Source organism: Protobothrops mucrosquamatus, unplaced genomic scaffold (genome assembly GCF_001527695.2).
Source record: "Protobothrops mucrosquamatus isolate PMUCROS unplaced genomic scaffold, P.Mucros_1.0 scaffold3233, whole genome shotgun sequence".
Classification (NCBI taxonomy): domain Eukaryota; kingdom Metazoa; phylum Chordata; class Lepidosauria; order Squamata; family Viperidae; genus Protobothrops; species Protobothrops mucrosquamatus.
Window position 1 is genome coordinate 320,018 of NW_015389229.1, and position 25,648 is coordinate 345,665.

Consider the following 25,648-nt stretch of genomic DNA (forward strand, 5'->3'; position numbering starts at 1 on the left):
TTTTTAAAGGGGAGGGCAGAGGTCCCCAAGTGCTTTGAAAGGATTAATCCTTGTCTAGATTGAATGATCATTTTTTAACAGAAAAACAGTTCTCTAAGTTTAATGGCAAGGGCATTCCCCACGCATGTTCCCACATAGTGTAGTACTGTTAAAGATCATGATAAAAAGTTGCTTGGTGTGGATAACAGGCAAACAAAGAATGAGCATTTGAATGAAGATGTTGACCCCATAGCTCTCCACCTTTAAAAAAGGATCTTGACCTTGGCTCAAAAGCAGTTGTCAGACTCGCCTTGATCTGATCTCTTAGGAAAGAAATACCCTTGATTTGATTGGGTTGAAGCAAAAGGGGTTGTTTTTTTTTTACTAGAAAGATGTCGTCTCGCTCCAGCTGTCCTGTGTTCTGTTCTTCCTCCAGCTCCACTCAGGTCTTCTTGCTGGCAGCTGCCTTGGCCCCCACAGATTAATGTCACTCCAATAGTTTTTTCTTCCCATTCTTCCTTTTTCCTGACCCCGGGGGACCATCGGAATCTTAGTGGGTTGTCCTTTCCCAGCCATCCGGATAGAGCCAGCCCTCCAGGAGGGGATTTCGAGGATGCTTTCCCCCCCAGGCCTCGATCTCTTCCTTGGTCGCTCCCTTGAGCCGACATCGTTTGTATGGTTCCTACGGTGGAGATGGTTTCCTCTCCAGGTTGACCACCACAGCAGACCTGGCTTAATGTCAAACCTGCCCCAATCGGATCCCTTAGAAACAAAAGCCTTCGACTCCATTTGATTAAAGCAAAGGGTTCTTTTACTAAGACTGTTGGTTGCCATAAATTCAAGCCAGCTCTGAAATCACCGCGCTCGCTGGATGCAAAATAAGGGGTAGGTTTGCCCCCAGCCCATCTCTCCCCCCCCCATGACCAGCCCATTTCCAGCCAACCGGAGCTCGCCAAGATGTTTTGAGAACTCTGAGATGTTTGGGGGTAATGTGCATATTTCTTAGGGTGCCTAGCCATAGAATAGAATAGAATAACAGAATTGGAAGGGACCTTACAGGTCATCTAGTTAGTCCAACCCCCCACCTGAGCAGGAGACCCTACACCAGTGGTGGCGAACCTATGGCACGTGTGCCAGAGGCGGCACTCAGAACCCTCTCTGTTGGCACGCGTGCCACCAGCAGCAGGTCCATCAGGCCGCCACCGCCACCCGGAGCAGGAGCCCCGCTCACCACAAAGCAGGTGAAACGGCCGACTAGCAAGCTCGAGTAGAGGTGGTAGAGCAGAGGTCACCAACCATTGTTGATTGGTGGACTGGAAGAAAAGGGAGGGGGAAGCATTTTACATGTGTGCATGCGCACATGGAGCTGCGAGCACGCACGCGCTGCAAATGGGGCGGGGCTAGGGCCTGCGTGATACTCACTAGCCCTGCCCTGTTCTTGCATGGTGCAGTGCCTTGTATCTGCACCCTGCGGCATGGCGGCGGCATGCCCCCGGTTTTTGCGTGCCAGAGGTGGCACTCAGAGGCACCTCTCTGCCCCCCCCCCAGGGCACCACAATGCTGATGCAGCCCTGACACTTTGTAATAAATAAGTGGGTTTTGGGTTGCGGTTTGGGCACTCGGTCTCTAAAAGGTTCGCCATCACTGCCCTACACCTTTTCTGACAGATGGCAGTCCAGTCTCTTCTTGAAAGCCTCCAGTGATGAAACTCCCACAACTTCTGAAGGCAGTCTGTTCCATTGGTTGATTATTCTGACTGTCAGAAAATTTCTCCCTATTTCTAGGTTGAATCTCTCCTTGATTAGTTTACATCCGTTGCTTCTTGTCCTGCCTTCAGGCGCTTTGGAAAATAGTTTGACTCCCTCTTCTTTGAGGCAGCCCCTGAGATATTGGAACACTGCTATCATGTCCCTTCTCGTCCTTCTCTTCATTAAACTAGACATATCCAATTCCAGCAGCCGTTCCTTATATGCTTTAGCCTCCAATCCCCTAATCATCTTTGTTGGTCTTCTCTGCACTCTTTCTAGAATCTCAACATTTTTTTTATAGTGTGGAGACCAAAATTGGTTGCAGTATGGAAAGAAGGATTACAGAGAGATAACTGGTAACGGAGAGATGCACTCTTCTGCCTAGCATCCCCTGCTGGAGGAGAAAATCCAGTTGCTTTTTACAGCAAGGTCATGCATTGATCTACTCCCCAAGTGTAGTAGTAAGAAACAGTCATAAGATAAAATTCTTATCTTTAGAATTTATCCATTGGGTGAGTGAAGAGAGACGGCAAACGGGAGCTTGACCAGCAAGGTCAAAGGGAAGACATTTTTTTTCTTTTCTTTCACCCTTTTCTTCTACTTCTTTTGCCATCCACAACCAGAGATCTTGCTTAACAAAATTGCCTACTTTCTTGGCAGGGTCCAAGCCTTACATCTTCCATGTCCTGCGCTTGCCTAGACCAGTGATGGCGAACATTTTAGAGACCGAGTGCCCAAAAACCGTCCCCGCCCCTGCTCCACTTCCTGCCCCGCCCCTGCTCTGCCCCCACCTCATCCCCCACCCTGCCTGCCCGCAAGGCCACTCACCGCCTCCACGGCCCACCGCAGATTGCCCAGGCAGCCCAGCAGCACCATGACAGCCATGCCCTCTGCCCGCACCCCGCAGCATCAACTGTGGGGATTGAGGGCAGAGTCTTGTCCACGTTGCCTCGCTGCCATGTCCTTGGCTGCACTGCTCCGCATGGGCCACGCTCGTCGGCGACTCTCCTCCAGGCGGGCTGCTGGTGAGGGGGTTGTGGGGGGAGGCGAGGCTGGGGCAACGGCACGTGTGCCCACAGAGAGGGCTCCAAGTGCCTTCTGTGAAATCCTTTCCACCTTCTACTGTCAGGTGATCTTTATTCTCAGCTGCAACTTCATCATTTGCAATAATACCTTTATTCAGACAATGCTAAGTATTTCAAAACTGCACAGCCTCTTAATTTAATTGGGAAGAATTAAGCACTGCATTTTCTGCCCTGCCCTGCCCTGCCCTGCCCTGCCCTGCCCTGCCCTGCCCTAGCTTTTGTTTTTGGGTGGGGGTGGTGCTGATAAAGTCTGGAATCTTATTTGCAGTAATGTCCAGGTGCTGCACCAATCCCCCAAAAGCATGCTTTGGCAGAGTAGCTTTAATATTCTTAAACATGGACTCTGTTAAGGAAAAGGGACAAAATTAAATTACCATCTTCAGTTCTATTCTTCAAAAATGAAGAGGTGTTCCCAATTGCAATGTTTATTTGTAGCTTCAAAAAACATGCAGTGCTCCTAATAATACAGTACTCCACTGATGTTTCTCAGCTACTGATGCCCCCTTCCCCTTTGTTGGTACAAACAGGATCTGGCTGCTCTGGTCCTTCTCACCTGTCATTCCCTCCCTCCCGATTTCCTATCATGTACACACAAACATTTATTGCCCTTTCATCTTTCCCCTTTTTATCCCCCCCCCGCTTCATCTTTTGATGGCAGAATGCCTGTGAGGCCCCAGCCGAGCCAGGCAGAGCTGACACTGGTGCTTTACATCTTGTTAATGTCATGGTTCCGACTAACGATCCCAACCAAATCAGAACTCCGAGGCTAGCAGTTTCCTCAAAGAACATGTTTATTGGGTACATCATATCAGCATGTTCAAAAGTGAAACCCAACTCTGAATATTTCCCGTGGGTTCAGCATAATTAAAAGTATCAAACTCCTTTCCCCCAAGTGTCACAAATCACGCGGTCCAATGGAGTTAATTGGTGTGCTCTTAGTCACTCCTCCCCATCTTCCTCCGACACCTGTGGAGGTGACCTTGGTTCCCACGGTCGTTCTGTGTTATGTCTAGCAATACATCCAGTCTCATTCCCCCTTCCCCCTTCTAAAGTGTGTGGCAACTGTGTACAAAAGAAAATGGCTTCAGCCAGGTTCATTGCAGAAGTTGACAGCTGAGGCTTTAGGCATCATTTCATCAGTTAAAGTCTCCAGGTCTCTAAAAGTACCTTAGAAGGTTTGACTGTAACCACTTTGGGATAATTTTCAGGCTGAAAACACATGGACTTTCCACCTATATACATTTGTACATTTGTGAGATGTGTTTGAATACTAGTAACTCAGATTGGTAGCTGGGCTGTTGGTTTGATCTCTGGGCTTGGTAATTAGGTTGCAAACGTTTCATCTCCGGGGAGACCTCTTCAGTGTGGTTTGAATTGTGTTTGGTTTGTTTCGAACGTTGCTTCCGGTATTTCAGTTGACGTAGCTCTCTCTCAGTCGTTGGTAGGCGGGGTCGATGTCAATGTGTCTATTCACTGATTGGTTGGTGGAGAATCAGGCCTTGAGGAATTCTCTTTCTCTCCTTGACTTTGCTTGGCTTATAATTGTGGTCCCGGTTAGATTGAACTTGTGTCCTTCCGAGTCCTCATGGAAAGACATGAGGAATAATGGGTCATGTCTTTTGATAGTCATTGCAACACCACAGAAGCCAGATCAGCAGATCAGAGACACTTATACAGAGTCTTTGAGAGAAATGTATATCGACAAAACTTCATCCAGAGATCTCTACACACAAATAACGCAAATGCCCAAAAGAACACAACAACTACAACAGGAGCAGCAACAACCAAATGAATCACAATTCCTTACATACAATTCCTTACATAAGGGCGAACGACTGCCATGGTGCTGCAATTATTCGTAATTTCAGGACTTGCTCGTAAGCACTAGGGCAGGGCTTTTCAACCAGTGGTACAGGTACCACCTGTGGTACATTGGCACCTGGCAGGTGGTATGTGACCATCCTAGAAAAGTGGTAGCGGGGGAGGGGAATGAGCTGAACTGGTGGCAGCACCGCACAAGCCTGAGCAAGAGATGGCTGGAGCTGCACGGCTCTCAGGGCTCAGCAGAAGCGCCAGGATCAGTGCCGCTTTCCAGCTGATTGGTGCTTCTTCGGGGCTGTCAGGGCTCAGTGGAAGCGCCAGGATCAGCGCCAGGCTCCAGCTGGAGCTCAGCACTGATCCTGGTGCTTCTGCTAAGCCCTGAAGAAGCACCAATCAGCTGGAATGTTGCAGCATCTCCAGGGTCTTGTGATTTACATTCAGATGCTTGGCAACTGATTCATATTTATGACGGTCACATTGTCCCAGGGTCATGGGAAGCGACCAAAACCTGCTGCAACCACCCAGCAGACGTGGGGAATAAAAACCAAACACCCCCCACCCCACCCCCGCTGCCAATCCTCAACAGAAATTCTCACAACAATGAAAACCTTGGACAGGAGGAAGAGCGCGGCTGGGCAGGCAGGCAGGTGTCTTGCTCGGCTGTGTCTTGGGGGGCACTTTTTTCAGCGCCATTGTAACTTCAAACAGTCACTAAGTGAACTATTGTAAGTTGAGGAGTACCTGTACTTCATCACTTTTTTCCTTTTTTTTTTTTGATCAAGTTTTTGACACCTTGCTAGGCGACTGGTGGTACTCGGATACTGCCATATCCCAAAAGTGGTTGAAAAGCCCTGCACTAGGGGGCGCTCATCATGTAACTTTGAACAAGCGTTAAGTGAACACTCTTAACTCGGGGATTACCTGTATAACCCAAGCAAAGTCAAGGAGAGAAAGAGAATTCTTCGAGGCCTGGTTCTCCACAAACCAATCAGTGAACAGACACATTAACACTGACCCCGCCTACCAACAACTGAGAGTGAGAGAGCTACTTCAACTGAAATACCGGAAGCAACATTCCAAACACAATTCAAACTGCAATGAAGATGTCTCCCCGGAGATGAAACGTTTGCAACCTAATTACCAAGCCTGGAGATCAAACCAACAGCCCACATTTGTATGTGTGTATATTTGTATTTTTTCTCTGTACGCATATATCTACAACTGTATAATTCCCCGCACTTCCAGATATATTTGATGATAACAGTTTGCACTGCTAAGCATTTGTGACTGACCCAAGACAAAAAGAGAATTTCATGACTGAATGGATATTTGAACTTGGATCTCAGTAGTCTGCCATGTGTCAAATGAATCATAATTAATGTAAGAAGTTTTTCTTGTATTGTGGCATGTTTGCTTATTCATTGAAATGTGTACTTTTTCCTTTTTTTTCCACATCTTCTGAAGCCATTTTATACACAATTAAAGTTACATTTTTCTTTCAATCTTATAGATAAAGAGGATAGCTATAAGAACACTCTGGACAACTGAGAATAACAAGCAGCTTTTAAAAGGAAAGCAAATCAAGCCAGAAATCAAAATATTTTCCATTTCCTTCAGAAAGCCGCAAAATCCTTCATCTTCCTCAGCAGGTGAGAGAGAAATAAGAGAAAACCAAGAAGAGATTTGAAGCTGGTAAAAGTAGAGTTCACGAAACTCAAGGATACATTACACAAAAAAATCAAGGGAGATTATTTTTCATTCAGAAAAAGAGGGAAATATCTGGAAGTCAGTGGCAAGAAAAGGTCAATTAGACAGGCACGTAGAGCAGACAGTAAGGCAGGCCTCTGTGAGGAAAAAAAACGGCTTGAATCAAAGCACTACTAAACAAGGGATCACCCATATTTTTGACCCCCTCAAGAATATCAGTGGTGGAAAAGCTGCATGGATGTGCCAATTGTGGGAAAAACACAATAGTACATAACAACTGATTATGCACGAGAAGATCCATACTGTAGAAAAGCCATTGAAATGCTAGAAATGTTGCAAAAGGTTTAGTCTGAACATCTCTCTTGTGGTTCATGGAAAGACACAGATAGGACAGATGCCCTACAAATTCCTTCGCTGTGGTAAATGCTTTAGCAACTACGGTAACTTGGTGATACATCACAGGACTCACACCAAGGAGACAGTGTGTGAGTGTCCAGTTTGTGGGAAAAGTTTCATTAGAAATTCCCACTTCATGAGTCACCAGAGGATTCACAAAGGGAAATTCTTTGAATGTCCTGACTGTGGGAAAAGTTTCAGTCAGAATTCCCACCTGGTGATACACCGGAGGACTCACACAGGCGAGAAACCCTTTGAATGTCCTGACTGTGGGACGCGTTTCCGTCAGATTTCTAACCTGGTGACACACCAGAGGACTCACACAGGAGAGAAACCCTTTAAATGTCCCGAGTGTGGGAAAAGTTTCAGTCAGATTTCTAACCTGGTGACACACCAGAGGACTCACACAGGAGAGAAACCCTTTGAATGTCCTGATTGTGGGAAAGGTTTCAGTCATAATTCTAGCCTGGTGATACACCAGAGGATTCACACAGGAGAAAAACCCTATGAATGTCCTGAGTGTGGGAAACGTTTCGGTTATAATTCCAGCCTGACAATGCACCGGAGGACACACATAGGAGAAAAACTGTATGAATGTCCAGAGTGTTGGAGTAGTAAGAATTATAGTAAAAATTTTAGTAAGAATTCCAGCCTAGTGACATATCAGCAAATTCACACAGGAGAGAAACTGTATGATTGTACGATTTGTGGTAAAAGTTTCAGTCAGAATTTCTACCTGGTGAAAAAGCAAAGGACTTACACAGGAGAGAAATTATATGAGTGTTCAGATTGTGGGAAAAGTTTCACTAGAAAATTCCAGCTCACAAGTCACCAGAGCATACATACAGGAGAAAAATCGTTCAAATGTCCTGAGTGTGGGAAAAGTTTCAGTCAGAATTCCAGCTTGGTGAGACACCAGAGGACTCACACAGGAGAGAAACCCTTTGAATGTCCTGTCTGTGGGAAAAGTTTCACTCGGAATTCTGACCTGGTAATACATCAGAGGATTCACACAGGAGAGAAACCATATGAGTGTCCAGATTGTGGGAAACGTTTCAGTCGAAATTCCAACCTGGTGAAACATCAGAAGACTCACACAGGAGAGAAGCCCTTTCAGTGTCCTGATTGTGAGAAACGTTTCAGTCAGAATTATGAACTAGTGATACACCAGAGGATTCACACAGCAGAGAAATCATATGAGTGTCCAGAGTGTGGGAAAAGTTTCATTAGAAAATTCCAGCTCAAAAGTCACCAGAGAATACACACAGGAGAGAAACCATTTGAATGTCTTGATTGTGGGAAGAGTTTCAGTCAGAACTCCGGCCTGGTGAGACACCAGAGAACTCACACAGGAGAGAAATTCTTTGAATGTGCTCTTTGTGGCAAAAGTTTCAGTCAAAATTACAGCCTGGTGATACACCAGAGGACTCACACAGGAGAGAAACCGTATGAGTGTCCAGATTGTGGCAAAAGTTTCAGTCACAATTCTAACCTGGTGAAGCATCAGAGGATTCACACAGGAGAAAAACCCTTTGAATGTCCTGATTGTGGGAAAGGTTTCAGTCAGAATTATGAACTAGTGATACACCAGAGGATTCACACAGGAGAGAAACCCTTTGAATGTCCTAATTGTGAGAAAAGTTTCAGTCAAAATTCCCTCCTGTTGATTCATCAGAGGACTCACACAGGAGAGAAACCATATGAATGTCCAGAGTGTGGGAAAAGTTTCAGTCAGCGTTCCAGTCTGGTGACACACAAGAGGATTCACACAGGAGAGAAACCATTTGAATGTCCTGATTGTGGGAAAAAATTCAGGGAAAATTCCAGTCTGGTGAGACACCAGAGGAATCACAAAGGAGACAAACCCTTTGAATGTGCTGTTTCTGGCAAAAGTTTCAATTGGAATTCCAACCTGGTGATACACCAGAGGATTCAAATCGGGGGAGACCTGTCAAATATCCAAATATCTGTGGATTGATTTCAGGCAAAAATCATCCCTTGTTGAACATAAGGGATTCGTCATGAGGCAAAGGTTAATGAATTTAACGAAGGCTTGATTTTCATTTCTGATCTCCCATTGAGATATCACAAATCAGATCCAAATGTTGGGGAAAGAGGGCAGGATATGAATTCCTGGGCCTCGTGACTACATCTTGGAAGCAGCCGTTATTTTCACTGTGGTTTGGATTCATCCTTGGGCCCTGGGGTGGGCTTGTGGAAGCAGCTGCCATTTTGTCATGCCTGCCTCTGGGTCAGAATGGTCGCTGCTTCTTGGTCACTGTTTCATGGGAGAGGGACAGACTGATCTGTTTTGCTACCTTAACACATTGTAGATTGCGTTAAGAGATTGTGAGTGCACTGAAAATGGTGGCTGCCTCTGGAGCGCATGATAAGTGGACAAGTACCACTTGCACCATTATTGTGCTGCAGCTGCCAAAAAAAGCCAGTGCAGTCCTAGGTTGCATCAACAGAGGAATAGTGTCAAGACAACAAAAAGAGAATTGCTTTACACAGTGCTGGTGACACCACACTTAGAATACTGTGTCCAGTTTTGGTCACCACAATACAAAAAGTTGTTGAGACCCTGGAAATTGTGCAGAGAAGAGTGGTAAGGATGATAATGGATCTGGACACTAAATCATGGTGATCAGTTGTGGGAGATAGGTATATCTAGGCTATCAAAGGAAATCATTAGGAGGGACATGATAGCTGTCTTCCAGTACTTGAGGTGCTGTCACCAAGAAGAGGGGATTGACTTACTCTCTAAGGCACCTGAGGGCAGGACAAGAAGTAATGGGTGGAAGTTTAGGACAAGAAGTAATGGGTGGAAGCTTATTAAAATGAGATCCAACGTAGAAGTAAGGAGAAATTTTCTGTCAGCGAGGGCAATTAATAGAATAGCTTGCCTCCAGGCATGGTGGCTGCTCCATCACTGGAGGATTTCAAGAACAAGCTGGACAACCATTTGAGTGGGATGGTGTAAGGCTCCTGCCTTGAGCAGCGAGTTGGACTAGAAGACCCCCAAGTTCCCTTCCAAGCCTATCATGCTATATTTCCATGAATTTAGAGACAGTTTAGAAAATAGGTGCAGAACAACCCTATGATCTTGCTTCTGGTAAAGAGGCTTTTTTAAAAGAAAAAAATATTTTATCCAGAAAGTTAATATAAATACAAACTACAAAAAATATATATGATTTTTTTCAAAAAATAAAACAAGGATAGACAATATATTTTAACAGGAAAAAAAGGTTCTATTTTATACCCAGTACTCTTGAATAGCTTCATAAATGACTTAGATGATGGAATAGAAGGGAAACTCATCAAATTGGCAGATGACACTAAGCTGGCAGGAATATCCAACACGCCAGAAGACAAGCTCAGGATCCAAAAAGATCTAGACAGACTTGATCAGTGGGCCCTATCCAAGAAGATGAAAATTAATGTGGAGAAAAGCAAGGTTTTACACCTTAATAAGAAAAAGCAAAGGTACAAGTGCAGATTAGGCAAAACCTGGCTCAAAAACAGTAACTGAGAGGGACCACTTAAACATGACACAGCAGTGTGCAGCAGCAGCCAAAAAAGCTAATAAAATCCCAGGTTGTATAAACAGGCATAGAAGCCAAATCACGTGAAATATTAGTAAAGCTTTATAAAACCTTAGTAAGGGCACACTTAGAATACCGCATCCAGTTTTGATCACCACATTACACAAAATATGTTGAGACTTTGGAAAAAGTGCAAAGAAGAGCAACTAAGATGATTAAAGGTCTGGAGACAGACAAACACATATGAAGAACAATTGCAGGAATTGGGTATGGCCAGTCTAGAGAAAAGGACTAGGGGTGACATAATATTCCAGTATTTGAGGGGCTGCCACAAAGAAGAGGGGGCCAAGTTATTTTCCAAAGCAACAGAAGGCAAGACAAGAAACAATGGAAACTAATCAAGGCGAGAAACAACCTAGAATTAAGGAGAAACTTCCGAACAGGACAATTAACAAGTGGAACAGCCTGCCTTCAGAAGTTGTAGGTGCTACATCACTGGAGGTTTTTAAGAAAAGACTGGATAACAGTCTATCTAAAATGGTATAGGGTCCCCTGCTTGAGCATGGGCTTGGACTAGAAGACCTCCAAGGTCCCTTCCAACTCTATTCTCATTGATTGATAGACATGAGCCAGTAGTGTGCTGTTGTTGCCGAAAAAGCCAATACAATCTTAGGCTGCATTAACGGATAGAATCAAGACTCGTGAAGTATTATAAAGCCTTAATAAGACCACACTGGCAATATTGCATCCACTTTTGGTCACCACCATATATTGAGTGTGAAGTACAGAGAAGAGCAACAGGAATGATTAGAGGGCTGCAGGCTAAAACATGATGAGCAGTTGCAGGAATTGGGTAGCCCCTCAAATTATGGAACATGGCTATCATATCACCCCTAGTCCTCCTTTTCTCTAGACTAGCCATACCCAAATCCTCCAACCGCTCTTCATATGTTTTAATTGCCAGGCCCTTAATTATCTTAGTTGTTCTTCTCTGCCCTCTTTCCAAAGTCTCATCATCTGTTTTATAATGGGGTGACCCAAACTGGATGGAGTATTCCAGATGTGGTCTTACTAAGTTTTTGTATAGTGGTACTAATACATCACATGATCTTGACTCTATCCCTCTGTTTATGCAACCAAGGATCGTATTAGCTTTTTTGGCTGCTGGTGCACACTGCTGGCTCATATTTAAGTGACCGTCCACTAGGCATGAAGATGACTGTTTAAACCTCTCGGACAATTGAAAGTAAGAGTTCCAAGTAAATTTGCAACTCTTTAGGGCAGAGTCCGCCAGCCTTTCCAGATTGGTGGCCCGGAGAGGGGGGTAGGGGGGGAATGAAACTCATGTGAGTGTGGCCCGCAACAAGGTTTGCGCAAGTGGGGCCGTGCGTGCGAGTGGGAGTGCCCACATGCAACGGCTGGCCACTCATGCGGCCCAGTGGTGATTAGGCCACGGCCTGGTAGCAGGTCAGGACCCACAGATTGGGGACTCCTGCTTTATGGGACATTTTGGGACTTTTCTGCATGGACACTAACAAGGTCGAAAATACTTTGAGAAATATAACTTCATATTTATTTGATAGATATTCTAGAGAAGACAAAGTGTTTATGAGAATAAACTGGCGGAAGTGACTTAAATTTAATGAGGTAATTGAAGTTACTTGGATTTTTATTGGCCTGATAACATGTAATAGAGATATAGCTTTAATAGTTTGTGTTTATAAAGTGGGTTTGAAAATGTTTTTTTCCCTTCATATATAATGCTTGAGTCATTTTAAGCTTGTAAAATATAACTGAAAGCGAACTTTATAGTATGTATGTTAAAAGACGTTCAAAAAAAGATGTACTAGAACTGACCAATTTTAGAAATGTTTTTAAAGAAAAGTTTCAATGTGTATAAAAAGTATTTCTTTTCCCTTTAAGGTTAAAAAAAATCTGAAAGAATAGAGAGAATTTTGTTAATAGAAATGATGATAATACACAAGGATTAATAACTGTAAGCAGAAGTATTTATTGTTTCCCACAGCCAGGAAAAAAAGTAGAGATGCTTTGATTGATTCCTTTATCTGAAGAAGAGAATATATCTAATTTTGCTTTTATTTGGAAATCGTTTCTGGATTTTGTGCTTGTGATGGGAGAAAAATAAAACTTTGCTTTTGCTCATTAGATCAGTTAGTTAAAAAATAACTAGTATAAGCGACTGTGCAAAAGTAAAGTTGAAGTTGTAACCTTATATTCAGTTATGCTAAAAAGAGTCAGATGTCAACGTTTCCCCCCCCCTCTAGCCCACATTTTTTCTTCTTCCTGTCAAGTTCGGAAGTCTCTAGAGTCTAGAGAAAAGAAGGACTAGGGGTAGCATGATAGTATTCCAGTATTTGAGGGGCTAGCACAAAGAAGAGTGGGACAAGTTATTTTCCAAAGCACCAGAAGGCAAGACAAGAAATGATGGAAACCAATCAAGGCGAGAAACATCCTGGAATTAAGGAGAAACTTCCGAACAGGACAATTAACAAGTGGAACAGCTTTGCCTTTAGGAGTTGTAGGTGCTTCATCACTGGAGGTTTTTAAGAAAAGACTGGATAACATTCTATCTGAAATGGTATAGGGCAGTGGTGACGAACCTATGGCACGGGTGCCAGAGGCGGCACTCGGAGCCCTCTCTGTGGACACACGTGCCGTTGCTCCAGCCTCGCCTCCCCCCATGACCCCCTCCTCTCCAGCAGCACCCCTGAAGGAGAGTCGCCCCTGAGCGTGGCCCACGCGGAGCAGTGCAGCCAAGGACATGGCAGCCAGGCAGCGTAGACAAGACTGCCCTCACACCCCATCGTGCACAGTTGATGCTGCAGGGCGCAGGTAGAGGGCGTGACTACCATAGCGCTGCTGGTCTGCCTGGCCGATCTGCGGCGGGCCCTGGAGGCGGTGAGTGGCCCTGTGGGCAGGCGGGGCAGGGGATGGGGCGGAGCAGGGGCGGGGCCAGTTTTTGGGCACTCGGTCTCTAAGAGGTTCGCCATCACTGGTATAGGGCCCCCTGCTTGAGCATGGGATTGGTTGGTTGCTGATTAGATAGGTTAGTTAAGAAATAACTAGTATAAGCGACTGTACAAGTAAAGTTGAAGTTTTAACCTTATTCTATTATGCTAAAAAGAGTCAGATGTCAACATTTCTACCCTCTCTACCCCACATCCATGCCTTTTCAGATTCTTTCTTTCTTTCTTTCTTTCTTTCTTTCTTTCTTTCTTTCTTTCTTTCTTTCTTTCTTTCTTTCTTTCTCTTGCCAACAGAGACAGGAGGGGGAGAATGAAACGTGGGTCGTATCTGCAGCTGTAGAGATTGTTTTGGAAACTGAAGGCTCTTTCTCATAATAATTGTCTGATGCTTAATTGGGTAAAGTGACCTGCACTGTCGGGGAGGGGGGGAGGGAGTTGCTATGCTTTGATTATACTGCTTTCGCACCAATTTACTCAGAGTTCATTACTGCCGGTGTGCATTTCCCAATAAAGTCTGGCATTAGAAATTGCAATGTCTCGGGTGTGTTTGCTTTGTTGGGATCATCAGCCGGAGTTGTGACACTTCCCTTTTTCCTACCCTTAGTTTCCCACTATTTTATTTTTCCTTGTATTTTATATTTTGAATAATAAAAATGTTAATACAAAAAACCCAGCCCTGTGACTAACTGAACCCTGCAGTGATTCACTTCACATCTGAGGCAAGAAAGGATATAAAATGGAACAACCAGCTGCACATTTATAATGGTTCCAGCATCCCACATTCAAGATCCCCCCCAAAAACCAAATGTACAGGTATAGTATAGGGGGTACCTTGCTCAATAGTAGCAACTGTTAGAGGGATCTCGGAGTCCTAGTGGACAATTACTTAAATATGAGCCAGCAGTGTGCTGCAGCTGCCAAAAAAGCCAACACGGTGCTAGGCTGCATTAACAGAAGGATAGAATCAAGATCATGTGAAGTGTTAATACCACTTTACAATGCCTTGGTAAGGCCACGCTTGGAATACTGCATCCAGTTTTGGTCACCACGATGTAAAAAAGATGTTGAGACTCTAGAAAGAGTACAGAGAAGAGCAACAAAGATGATTAGGGGACTGGAGGCTAAAGCATATAAGGAAAGGCTGCTGGAATTGGCTGTGTCTAGTTTAATGAAGAGAAGGACAAGGGGGGGACATGATAGCAGTGTTCCAATATCTCAGGGGCTGCCACAAAGAAGAGGGTGTCAAAGCTATTTTCCAAGGCACCTGAAGGCAGGACAAGAAGCAACGGGTGGAAACTAATCAAGGAGAGAAGCAACCTAGAACTAAGGAGAAACTTCCTGACAGTTAGAACAATTAACCAGTGGAACCACCTGCCTCCAGAAGCGGTGAATGCTCCAACACTGGAAGTTTTTAAGAAGAGACTGGACAGCCATTTGTCCGAAATGGTATAGGGTTTCCTGCCTGAGCAGAGGGTTGAACTAGATGACCTCCAAGGTCCCTTCCAATTTTATTATTATTATTTGTGACTTTCCCACTAGTTGGGGGGGAGGTACAATACAATCAGACTTGCAAGATTTTCTTATTACCATCAATCCCAATTGAAAAAAAAAGTGTTAGAGCAGACATGTCTGGGGCTCAGCCCCCCCATCCAACCTTGTCCTCCAGTGAACCTGCTGCCTGTCCCCCCACCCCCAATGATCCTGGTGAACGGTAGGAGCAGGGAGACCCCATCCCCATCAGGCAGCTGGGGCTCCCCTCCCTGTTCCGCCCAAGCCCAGTCTTGGAGCTGCACCATGTGCCCCACAGCCAGGCCAACCCCGCCCCACCACCAGCCTCACCTTGCCTTGTGGCCCCATCCAGTAGGAATCCTGCCGCCCCTCAGTCTCTCCCCAGCCTGGGCAAGGAAAGCGAGAACAGAAGCAGCAGCCTCGAGGAGGAATGCGTGGCTGGGCATCCCGTCGGGGAAACGGGGCCAAGCCATTGGGTCCCAGCTCCCCAGGAGTTCAAGATCCGGTGCGGTCTGGGCGCCTACCACCCAGAGCACCAGGTAGCCAGGCCCAAGAGGGTCAGCAAGGCTCCTCCAGTGGATTAGGCCCTGGTGCCAGCACTGCTCCCGCCCCCCTGCTGGAGACACCTGCTGGGCCCTCCTGACATGAGCTGGCTATGCCTACCAAGTCTGCCACGATCACCTGGCCACTCCCACATCAGCCCCCCTCCCCAGGGCAACCACAATGCTAATGTGGCCCTCAATGAAATCTAGTTTGACACCCCTGGTACCAGCACTGGTCCCACCCATCCCCTCTGCTGGAGACCCCAGGATCCCCCCACCCCACACAGGAGGGCCCCTGACATGAGCTGGCCATGCCTACTAAATTGGCCACACCCACCCTGCCCCCCCCCCGAGAGCACCACAATGCTAATGTGGCCCTCAATAAAATTGAGTTAGAGTCTTCCTGTGTTGCTGATTTCTTGGTCTGATCTATCAAGTGGGGTTAAATCTGAGGGACCTTTCATGGCTGAGGAGAAGGTGGAACCTGGGTGTCCCCACTTGTAGCCCAGCAACAGCACCTTCGCCCCTGCAGCACCCCAGCTCTCTAATAGGAAAACCATCCAGAGAGACTCCCTACAGCACATTGGTCGCCTCCCCATCCACTGCAGGAAGAAGCCTGAAGGGTGGTGATGAATGAAGGAGGGTAGTGCTCACCTAGTGACCACAATTGTGAGTGGCAATTCTGTTGCTAAGATTCATGACTGCTAAGTGAAAAAATCACCTGATTGCAAACAGGCTTTTGACCTCATTTGGCCGCATTAAACGAATCACTGTAGACATTAAGTGAGACATCACCCGACTGCTACTGGTGAGTTTATTTCTGTCTTCTCCATGAACTTTGCTTGCCTTCAGCTGATTGGGAAGCATGCTAATGAGCAGCTTGCCTCCAGAAATCGTGGGCGCTCCATCACTGGAGATTTTTAAGAAGAGGCTAGACAGTCACTTGTCTGAGATGGTATAGGTCCTCCTGCTTGAGCAGGGGGCTGGACTAGAAGATCTCCAAGATCCCTTCCAGCTCTATTCTATTCTAATATCATATGATTGTCTTAGGACAATTTGATGGTTTAAAATGCAAGGATTGTTTGCAAAGCTGTGTTTTTTTTTATACCATCATAATCTTGAATGGTTACTAAGTGAGGGAAATGGTAAGGGAGGACTATCTGACATCCAGAAAAAAAGCCATCTGCCATCTGGATGTCATTTGCTGGAAGCATCACAGGGAGGAAATAATTATTGTACTCAGCTGGTGTACAAGCAGGAGACCCTATTTCAGTGATGGCGAACCTTTTAGAGACCGAATGCCCAAAACCCACCCCCGCCCCATCTCCCTGCCCCCGCCCACTCCAACCCCGCTCTACACTCTACCTGCCCGCAGGGCCACCCACCACCTACATGGCCCGCACAGCAAATTGCCCAGGCAGCCCAGCAGCACCATGGAGGCCACGCCCTCTGCCCACATCCCGCAGCACCATCTGCACATGACAGGGTGCGAGGGCGGAGTCTTGTCCCCACTACCCGGCTGCCATGTCCTTGGCTGCGCTGCTCTGCACAGGCTGCGCTCGGGGGCGACTCTCCTCCGGGGAGGCTGCTGGTGAGGAGGGGGCCATGGGGGGAGGCGGGGCTGGGGTGGCAGCATGGGTGCCCACAGAGAGGGTTCTGAGTGCCACCTCTGGCACGCGTGCCATAGGTTCGCCACCACTGCCCTATTTGATTCCGGATAAATGGCTGTCCAGTGTCCTCTTAAAAATCTCCATTGATGGAGCACTCACATCAGGTTGGATCTGTTTTTAATCAGTTCTCCTTCTGTTACTTCTTGTCCTGCTGTCAAGCACTTTGGAGATGGACAAATGAATGTTTGAGGCCTTTGGGGAAACATGGTGGATCGTCTGTCCTGGTTTGGGGCTGCATTTCCGCCAGTGGTATTGGCGATATTGATGGGATCATGAATGCTGAAAAGTACAAAGAGCTTTTAATTTATCATGCCATTCCCTCTGGAACAGCGGTTCTCGACCTATGGATCGTGACCCCATTTGGGGTCGATCGACCATTTCACGGGGGTCGCCAAACAAGGCTGTCCGCCATTTTTTCCCCCTTTTCCGGCGGGTGCCTTACCTCCCTTGAGCTGGGTCAGCTGGTGGTCGGCCTGCTCCGTCTCTGCCACTTGCCAGCTACGCCTCAGCCGGCGCAGGGGGCGGAACCGCGCATGCGCGGCGCTCCCGGGCAGGGAAAATCCTCGACTTACAACCGGTTGGGTAGCCCTCGACTTACAACCGGTTTAGTCCTCGACTTACGACCGGTTTAGTCCTCGACTTACAACCAGTTGGGGGTCGCGGCATTAAAAAGGTTGAGAACCACTGCTCTGGAAGGTGCCTGGTTGGGAACGGGAAGGGAATGGGTTCCTTTCTTGTGAATAATCAAGGAAAAAGCTCCTTTTAATGTAAAAGAGGCATTCCACTTTTTCCTCTTGATTTTTTTCCCTTTAAAACCATGTTTTGCAGCAGTAGGAATTCTAAAATTACCCACAAGCTGTCAACAGAAATCCTGAGGGCAGGGTGCTTCTCCCAAAGCTTGTTTTTGTGAGACTACAAACAGTAGGGTGCTTCAGTCGGAGTCAATTAGCAACCAAATAGAGGTGCCAACAAATACAGAGATAAAAATAAGTAACAGCTGCTTGAAACTTTCTTCAGCATTAAACAGTTAAAAATGCCAATCAAACAGTAAGGAAACAATATACATTGTGGCCTCTCCTTGATTTTCAAGATCCCGGTCCATTTAAAATCTCTGAAAATGACTGCAAATGCTGGTAGCAGTTAGGAAAGGAGGTTGCATGAAATTCCCTCAATCAGGCCAGCATTGTGATTAAAGCATTTTTGTGGCATCCGATGGCTCCTGTGATTCATTGTATTTTGTCCTTGGAGAACATGTAAGGGGGAATCAAGTTGTTTAGTGGGTGCAACTTCATCTTAGATATGAAAAGCCTTAAAATAGGGTGCCAAGGTAATAATTTAGAAGCTAACAAGCTTGTATAATGTGAGATGTATGATGTAATGATGGGAATGACTCAGCAGGGTCTATGTCCCTTTAAGAGCCTTTTTATAAAAGGGAAGGCTCTGCTGCTGTGTTCTCTCTCTTCTGTTTTCCTGCTGTAACTGCTATCTGTTGGATCCCGCAGTATTAACAGTGTATGTATATTGTTCCTGGTGTATGATATTGTAGATAGTGTAAGATAAACCACCATTTAATATAGACCACTGTTTATTGTATTTACTCCTGGGTTATCTCAGTGCAATAAGATTGTGCATGCTCTGATATAGGAGAAGGAAGGCAGGAAACGGATCTTCCTACTCAGAACAAGGGATTCTCCATATATTTGGGAGGGGAGCCACGTGAGTGGGGGGGGCACAAAACCGTAGGACTGAAAAGTGACTAGCCCTTTTGCAGATTAAGAGTCAATTGTGCATTTTAATGCAATTTGTTATTCAGAAAGGATGCAACCATGCCCCTCTTGACGTACTGCATAAGGTTAGCTATTGTATTCAGCAAATCGCAGCGTCTAACGCCGGGGTGAAGGATGGTGGGTACTGTGTAGTAGTCCAACGGCATCGGCTGGACTTTCTCGCCCATCTTCAATAGCCATGAATTCCTAAATTGCATTTAGAGGGGCCGATTAGCGCATGTAACTATCTTTTTTTAACACCGATCCTTGTGGGGGGTGACGGTCTTTTGCGGGGCCCCGGCTGGAGGAGTTTGGCTTTGCTCGGCGGCGCCCCAGTCGCCCGCTCCTCGCAGCAGCTTCCGCGAAGGGGTTAAACGCAGAGAGCTTTTCTCTGGCGCCTAGAGAGGAGGCAGGAAAGGAGGGGAAAGGGGTCTGGGAGTCAGTTTTCGGCCCCTCCCGCCCCCCTTCCTGGTTTCCGGACGTCTCTTACGGCAGCGCTGCGGAGATTCCCCTCGCGGGGAGGGGCGCCAGGTGGGCAAGGATGCTGCGAGAGGGGGGGAACCAGGAGGAGGAGGGGGGAATCCCCAGAGGGGGGAAGGGGAGGAGGGATTCCTCGGGGGAGGGAGGGAGGGAGGGAGGGAGAGCGAGGTGGGTTTCCCCCAGTTGCGCCCCCTCCCCTTCCGAGTCTCCGCCTTTCCTTGCAAGGTTTTCTGCTCCGTGGGAACCGCTGCGGCGCCGCTTCTCTTCCTCCTCGGTTGCTGCTTCCACGAACGGCTCTCCGACCCCCTTCAAATCCTTCCCCCGAGACCCCCTCCTGCCCCGCAGCCCAACCTCTTGGCGCAGCCCAGCTCCCAGCGTGGGGGCTCCTGGCGTTTCCCGGAAGGTTGGGCACCGCCGTTCCCACGTTCCCCTGTGTCTGCTGGGGAGGATCAGCCTCCCAGTGCCTGGAGGGGAGGGAGGGGAAGAGGCCGGGGGAGCGTGGCTGGAGGCGAGGGCGGGGACCCTGCTAGGAGGAGGCCAGGGGCGTCTGGAAGGCGGGTGAGGGAGACCCGAGAGGCGTCCAGGTGGGATTGGCCAATGGGCAGCCCTGTCCAGGTGGGCTTCCTTTGGGATGGAGCTCCTGAATCTGCCTCTCTTACCTGCCCAGATTCCCTCTCTGGTGACTGCTGTATCCCTCTTTCTCTCTGCCCATGTCAGTGAACAGCCCTGTCTGTGGAGGTTTTCAGTTTTAGTCCTTTTAAGGTCTGTATAATCTACCCTGAAAAAGAAGCTTTCCACTGTTCTTTACAAACAGTTTTCCAAAGAGATCAAGGGGGTTCGTTGAGATTTTTAGAAAGATAAAAGAATTTCAGGTCAAGGGACAGGCCTGGGAGCTCCAATAACTGCCTGCAGAGTGTTTTGGGGAAGAGAGACTGGTGTGCGTAAGAGGCAGGTTGGTTGAGCTCCAGAGAGACTTCAATTGTTGGAATAAAATGCCACGTGCATCGTTTTTTGTTACAGCAGGGCTGTTCAACCTTTTCACAGATTCTACCACTTTTAGGACATGACAATATTCTAGTACCTGCATTGCTTAGCAAGGTGTCAAAAACTTGATGACTGAAAAAAAAGGGCCGGGATTTGGGGTTTTACTGGTTAGATTCATTTGTTGTTATAGAAATGACTAGTTCAGTGGTGGCGAACCTATGGCACGGGTGCCAGAGGCGGCACTCAGAGCCCTCTCTGTGGGCACACGCACCATCGCCCCAGCCCTGCCTCCACCTGTATCCCCCTCAACAGCAGCCCCCCCTAAGAAGAGTCGCCCCCGAGTGCGGCCTGTGCAGAGCAGCATAGCCAAGGACATGGTAGCTGCGCAGTGGGGACAAGACTCTGCCCTCAGGCCCCATCACTTGCAGTTGATGCTGTGGGGCGCGGGCAGAAGGCGTGGCTGCTATGGCGCTGCTGGGCCACCTGGGCAATCTGGCGGGCTGTGTAGGTGTTGAGTGGCCCTGCAGGTGGGCGGGGGGTGAGGGTGGGGCAGGGCAGGTGGGACGGGGCAGGCAGGGGCAGTTTTTGGGCACTCGGTCTCTAAAAGGTTCGCCATCACTGGGCTAGTTTATACTATTGTGAAAAGTCAAAAGTTGAGGTTCGATGTTAATGCTTCATTCTACTGCAACAGAGGAAGTCGGAAGTCAGTGCTTTTTCTTTCCCTTTCTCCCCCTCACTTTTTCCCCCTTCTTCCTCCCCACTGTGTCCTACTATTTCCTTTTGTATTTTTGTATTTTATTCCATAATCTAATAAAATGTTACAAACCGTAAAAAAAAAAAAAAGGAAAAAAGTACTGGTTTTAATTTCTTTGGTGGCGGTTCTTTTGCGCTCAGGCCAAGCGGAGGACCCCCCGGCAGTGGAGATTGCCCAGAGCCCTGGGCAGTGGAGGGCAAGCGCCCAGCTCAGCCTAGCCTTCCCCAAGGGGGTGCCTGGCTGGGCTTACCTTCTCCTTGAGGCTGCTGCTGCTTGACTCGCTCTCCTTGGCCAAGTTGCTCATGGTGTGTGCGGGAGGCCCATTCACTCTCTATGCGAGGAGACCTGGCTTTGTAACCAAAGCATCCTCAGCAATAGGATGGGAGACCACCAGGAGAGTCAGGAGAAGGGGACAAGGGGATGGCAAAAAGGCAGCAGGGCTGGTCGTGGCCAAGTGCTAAGGCAGGACTTCCCTCAGACCCTCCCCCTCTCTCATTATAATCTTCCTTCCTTCCTTCCTTCCTTCCTTCCTTCCTTCCTTCCTTCCTTCCTTCCTTCCTTCCTTCCTTCCTTCCTTCCTTCCCTCCCTCTTCATTCTCCTTTCCTTTTTCTTCCTTCCCCTCTTTCCTTCTTTTTCTTTGTCTTTCCCTTTCTCCTTTCCTGTCCCTCCTTGGATGCTCAAATGCAAAAGGGGAAACATTTCTCAATGCCTCCTTGCCTTGTGATCAAATGCCACTTTTGCTAGTAGTTTGTGGCCACTTAAAAAGATTGGGAACAAACCAGGCTCAGTTTATCCCGTGCTTGCATTTAGTGGGGGCGTCCACAGACAACAGTACAGCAAAACTGTCAAAATGGTGGCTGTGATAGTTGATCAGAGCTCCTCCGTTTTTTATGTGCAGCAGCTTTAATGTTTAGGAACAGGGGTAGCTTAGTTGCTTTTCTATGAATACATAATGCTTAAAAGAGCTCTCCTGCAGGGACCCTGCCTTGGTCTAATTCAGACTGGAAATAGGGCAAAGGAAAATATTTTTCCCCCACTCTGCTTTGTCCTGTTTTTCCCACTGGAAATGGCTGTTAGCAACACACAAGGAGGGGATACTTTCCTAAGAGCTCACAATTCAAGAATTCCAGTGTTAACTTGAATTGCCAATAAAGTTCTGTCTGTGACGAAAAAGAACACAAAATTGCTTTCTCCTTNCAGTTAGAACAATTAACCAGTGGAACAACCTGCCTCCAGAAGCGGTGAATGCGCCAACACTGGAAGTTTTTAAGAAGAAACTGGACAGCCATTTGTCCGAAATGGTATAGGGTTTCCTGCCTGAGCAGGGGGTTGGACTAGATGACCTCCAAGGTCCCTTCCAACTTTATTATTATTATTATTATTATTATTATTATTAATTATTATTATTATTATTATTATTATTATTATTATTATTATTATAGGACCACTGGCGTCCTGGGGGAAAAGGAAGTGCTTCTCTTGCCTTTTTTCTTTCTCAGTGGTCAGCAGGGATACCAGGCGCTCGCTGCTTCCTCTTCGCATGCCCAGGGGGAGGAGCGGGGACAGCTGCTTGCTGGCCCTTTCCCGCCAAAACCTCCTTTTATATCCTCTCCTCTCTCCCCTCTCCCCCTCCTTTTCTCTTTAGGGCACCTCCATCTTCCGGAAGCGCCGATCAGCTGGAGGCCGGCGCTAATCCTGGGGCCTCTGCCGAGCCCCGACAGCCCTGCAGCTTCAGCTGTCTCTCCCACAGGCTTGTGTGGCACTGCTGCCGCTTCAGCTCATTCCTTTCCCCTCCACTACCACTTCTCTAGGACAGTCGTGTGCCACCTGCCAGTACACGTACCACCGGTTGAATAGCCCTGCCTTGGGAAAGAAAAGCCTTCGAGTACATTTGATTAAAGCAAAGGGTTCTTTTACTAAGAGTGTTGGTTGCCGTAAATTCAAGCCAGCTCTGAAATCACCACCCTCGCTGGATGCAAAACAAGGGGTAGGTTTGCCCCCAGCCCATCTCTCCCCACATGACCAGTCCATTTCCAGCCAACTGGAGCTCACCAAGATGTTTTGAGAACTCTGAAATGTTTGTGGGTAATACACATATTTCTCAGGGTGCCCTACCATGGGATGCTGGTACAAACAGGATCTGGCTGCTCTGATGCCTCTCACCTGTCATTCCCCCCTTCCTGATTTCCTATCACACATACACAAAGATTTATTACCCTTTCATCTTTCTCCCTTTCATCCTCCCTCCCCCTTCTTCTTTTGATGGCAGAATGCCTGTGAGGCCCCAGCTGAGGCAGGCAGAGCTGACACTGGTGCTTTAAATCTTGCAGAGGCTTTAGGCATCATTTCATCAGTTAAAGCTTCCATGTCTCTGAAATTGCCTCAAAAGGTTTGACTGTAACCCTTTTGGGATAATTTTCAGGATGAAAACACATGGACTTTCCACATATATACATTTGTATGTGTGTATATTTGTATTTCTCTCTTTATGCATATATCAACAACTGTATAATCTATTCCCAGCACTTCCAGATATATTTGAGGATAACCCTTTGCACTGTTAAGAATTTGTGATTGACCAAAGTCAAAAAAAGAATTTCATGACGGAATGGATATTTGAACTTGGATCTCGGTAGTCTTCCATGTGTCAAATGAATCATAATTAATATAAGAGATTATTCTTGTATTGTGGCATGTTTGCTTATTCATTGTAAAATATACTTTTTGCTTTTTTTCACATCTGCAATATTTTATAAACTAAAGGTACACTTTTCTTTGCATCTTATAGACAAAGAAGATGGCAATAAGACCATTCTGGACAAGTGAGAATAACAAGCAACATTGAAAAGGAAAAAAATCAATATTTTCAATTTCCTTCAGAAAGCCACACAATTCTTCATCTTCCTCAGCAGGTGAGAGAGAAACAAGAGAAAATAAAGAAGAGATTTCATGCTGGAAAAAATAGAATTAACGAAAAAAATAGAATTAACGAAACTTAAGGATACATTACATGAAAAATCAAGAGAGATTATTTTTCATTCAGAAAAAGAAGTCTAGAGGTCAGTGGCAAGAAAAGGTCAATTAGACAGGCACGTAGAGCAGAGAATAAGGCAGGCTGTGAGGAAAAAAACGGCTTGAATCAAAGCACTACTAAACAAGGGATCATCCATATTTTTGACCCCCTCCGGTCTGTAGGAAAAGTGTCAGTTACCGTTCCAGTCTGGTGATACACCAGAGGATTCACACAGGAGAGAAACCATTTAAATGTTCTGAGTGTGGTAAACGTTTCAATCAGAATTCCTACCAAAGGACTCACATAGGAAATAAATCATCTCAGTGTCCAGATTGTGGGAAAAGATTCATTAGAAAATTCCAGCTCATGAGTCACCAGAGAATAGAGACAGGAGAGAAACTATTTGAATGTCTTGATTGTGGGAAGAGTTTCAGTCAGAATTCCGACCTGGTGAGACACCAGAGGACTCACACAGGAGAGAAACCCTTTGAATGTGCTCTCTGTGGAAAAAGTTTCAGTGAGAATTTTAGCCTGGTGATACACCAGAGGACTCACACAGGAGAGAAACCGTATGAGTGTCGAGATTGTGGCAAAAATTTCAGTCACAATTCCAACCTTGTGAAACATCAGAAGACTCACACAGGAGAGAAACCCTTTGAATGTTCTGAGTGTGAGAGAAGTTTCAGTCAGAATTATGAACTAGTGATACACCAGAGGATTCACACAGGAGAGAAACCATATGAGTGTCTGGTTTGTGGAAAAAGTTTCAGTTACCGTTCCAGTCTGGTAATACACCAGAGGATTCACACAGGAGAGAAACCCTTTAAATGTCCCGAGTGTGGGAAATGTTTCATTCGGCTTTGTCACCTGGAGACACACCAGAGGATACACACAGGAGAGAAACCGTTTAAATGTCCTGAGTGTGGGAAAAATTTCAGTCAGATTTCTAACCTGGTGTCACACCAGAGGACTCACACAGGAGAGAAACCCTTTGAATGTCCTGATTGTGGGAAAGATTTCAGTCACAATTCCAGCCTGGTGATACACCAGAGGACTCATACAGGAGAGAAACCTTTTGAATGTCCTGATTGTGGGAAAGATTTCAGTCACAATTCCAGCCTGGTGAAACACCAGAGGACTCACACAGGAGAGAAACCCTATGAATGTCCCGAGTGTGGGAAAAGTTTTAGTTATAATTCCAGCCTGGTAACGCACCAGAGGATTCACACAGGAGAAAAACTATGAGTGCCCATATTGGAATAGTTTTAGTAAGAATTCCAGCCTGGTGACACACCAGAGAAGTCACACAAGAGAGAGACTGTATGATTGTCTGATTTATGGTAAACGTTTCAGTCAGAATTCCTACCTGGTGAAACACCAAAGGACTTATAGGAAAGAAATCATATGAGTGTCCAGATTGTGGGAAAAGATTCATTAGAAAATTCCAGCTCATGAGTCACCAGAGAATACACACAGGAGACAAACCATTTGAATATCTTGATTGTGGGAAAAATTTCAAGGAAAATTCTTACCTGATGAACCACCAGAGAATACACATGGGAGGAAAACTGTATGAGTGTCCAGATTGTGATAAAAGTTTCAGTTGGAATTCCAGTCTTGTTATACACCAGAGGACTCCCACAGGAGAGAAACCCTTTGAA

At 46.5% G+C, this 25,648-nt stretch overlaps 1 protein-coding gene across 1 annotated transcript; it reads left to right on the forward strand.

The window, feature by feature from the left end:
- The first annotated feature begins 6,734 nt into the window (after nucleotides 1–6,734).
- On the forward strand, nucleotides 6,735–25,402 carry LOC107297322 (zinc finger protein 850). The gene is made up of 2 exons (XM_029286276.1): nucleotides 6,735–8,686; nucleotides 24,170–25,402. Exons 1-2 carry the CDS (start codon nucleotides 6,735–6,737, stop codon nucleotides 25,230–25,232), a joined length of 3,015 nt encoding a protein of 1,004 aa, XP_029142109.1. The 3' UTR covers nucleotides 25,233–25,402.
- Nucleotides 25,403–25,648: the final 246 nt, after the last annotated feature.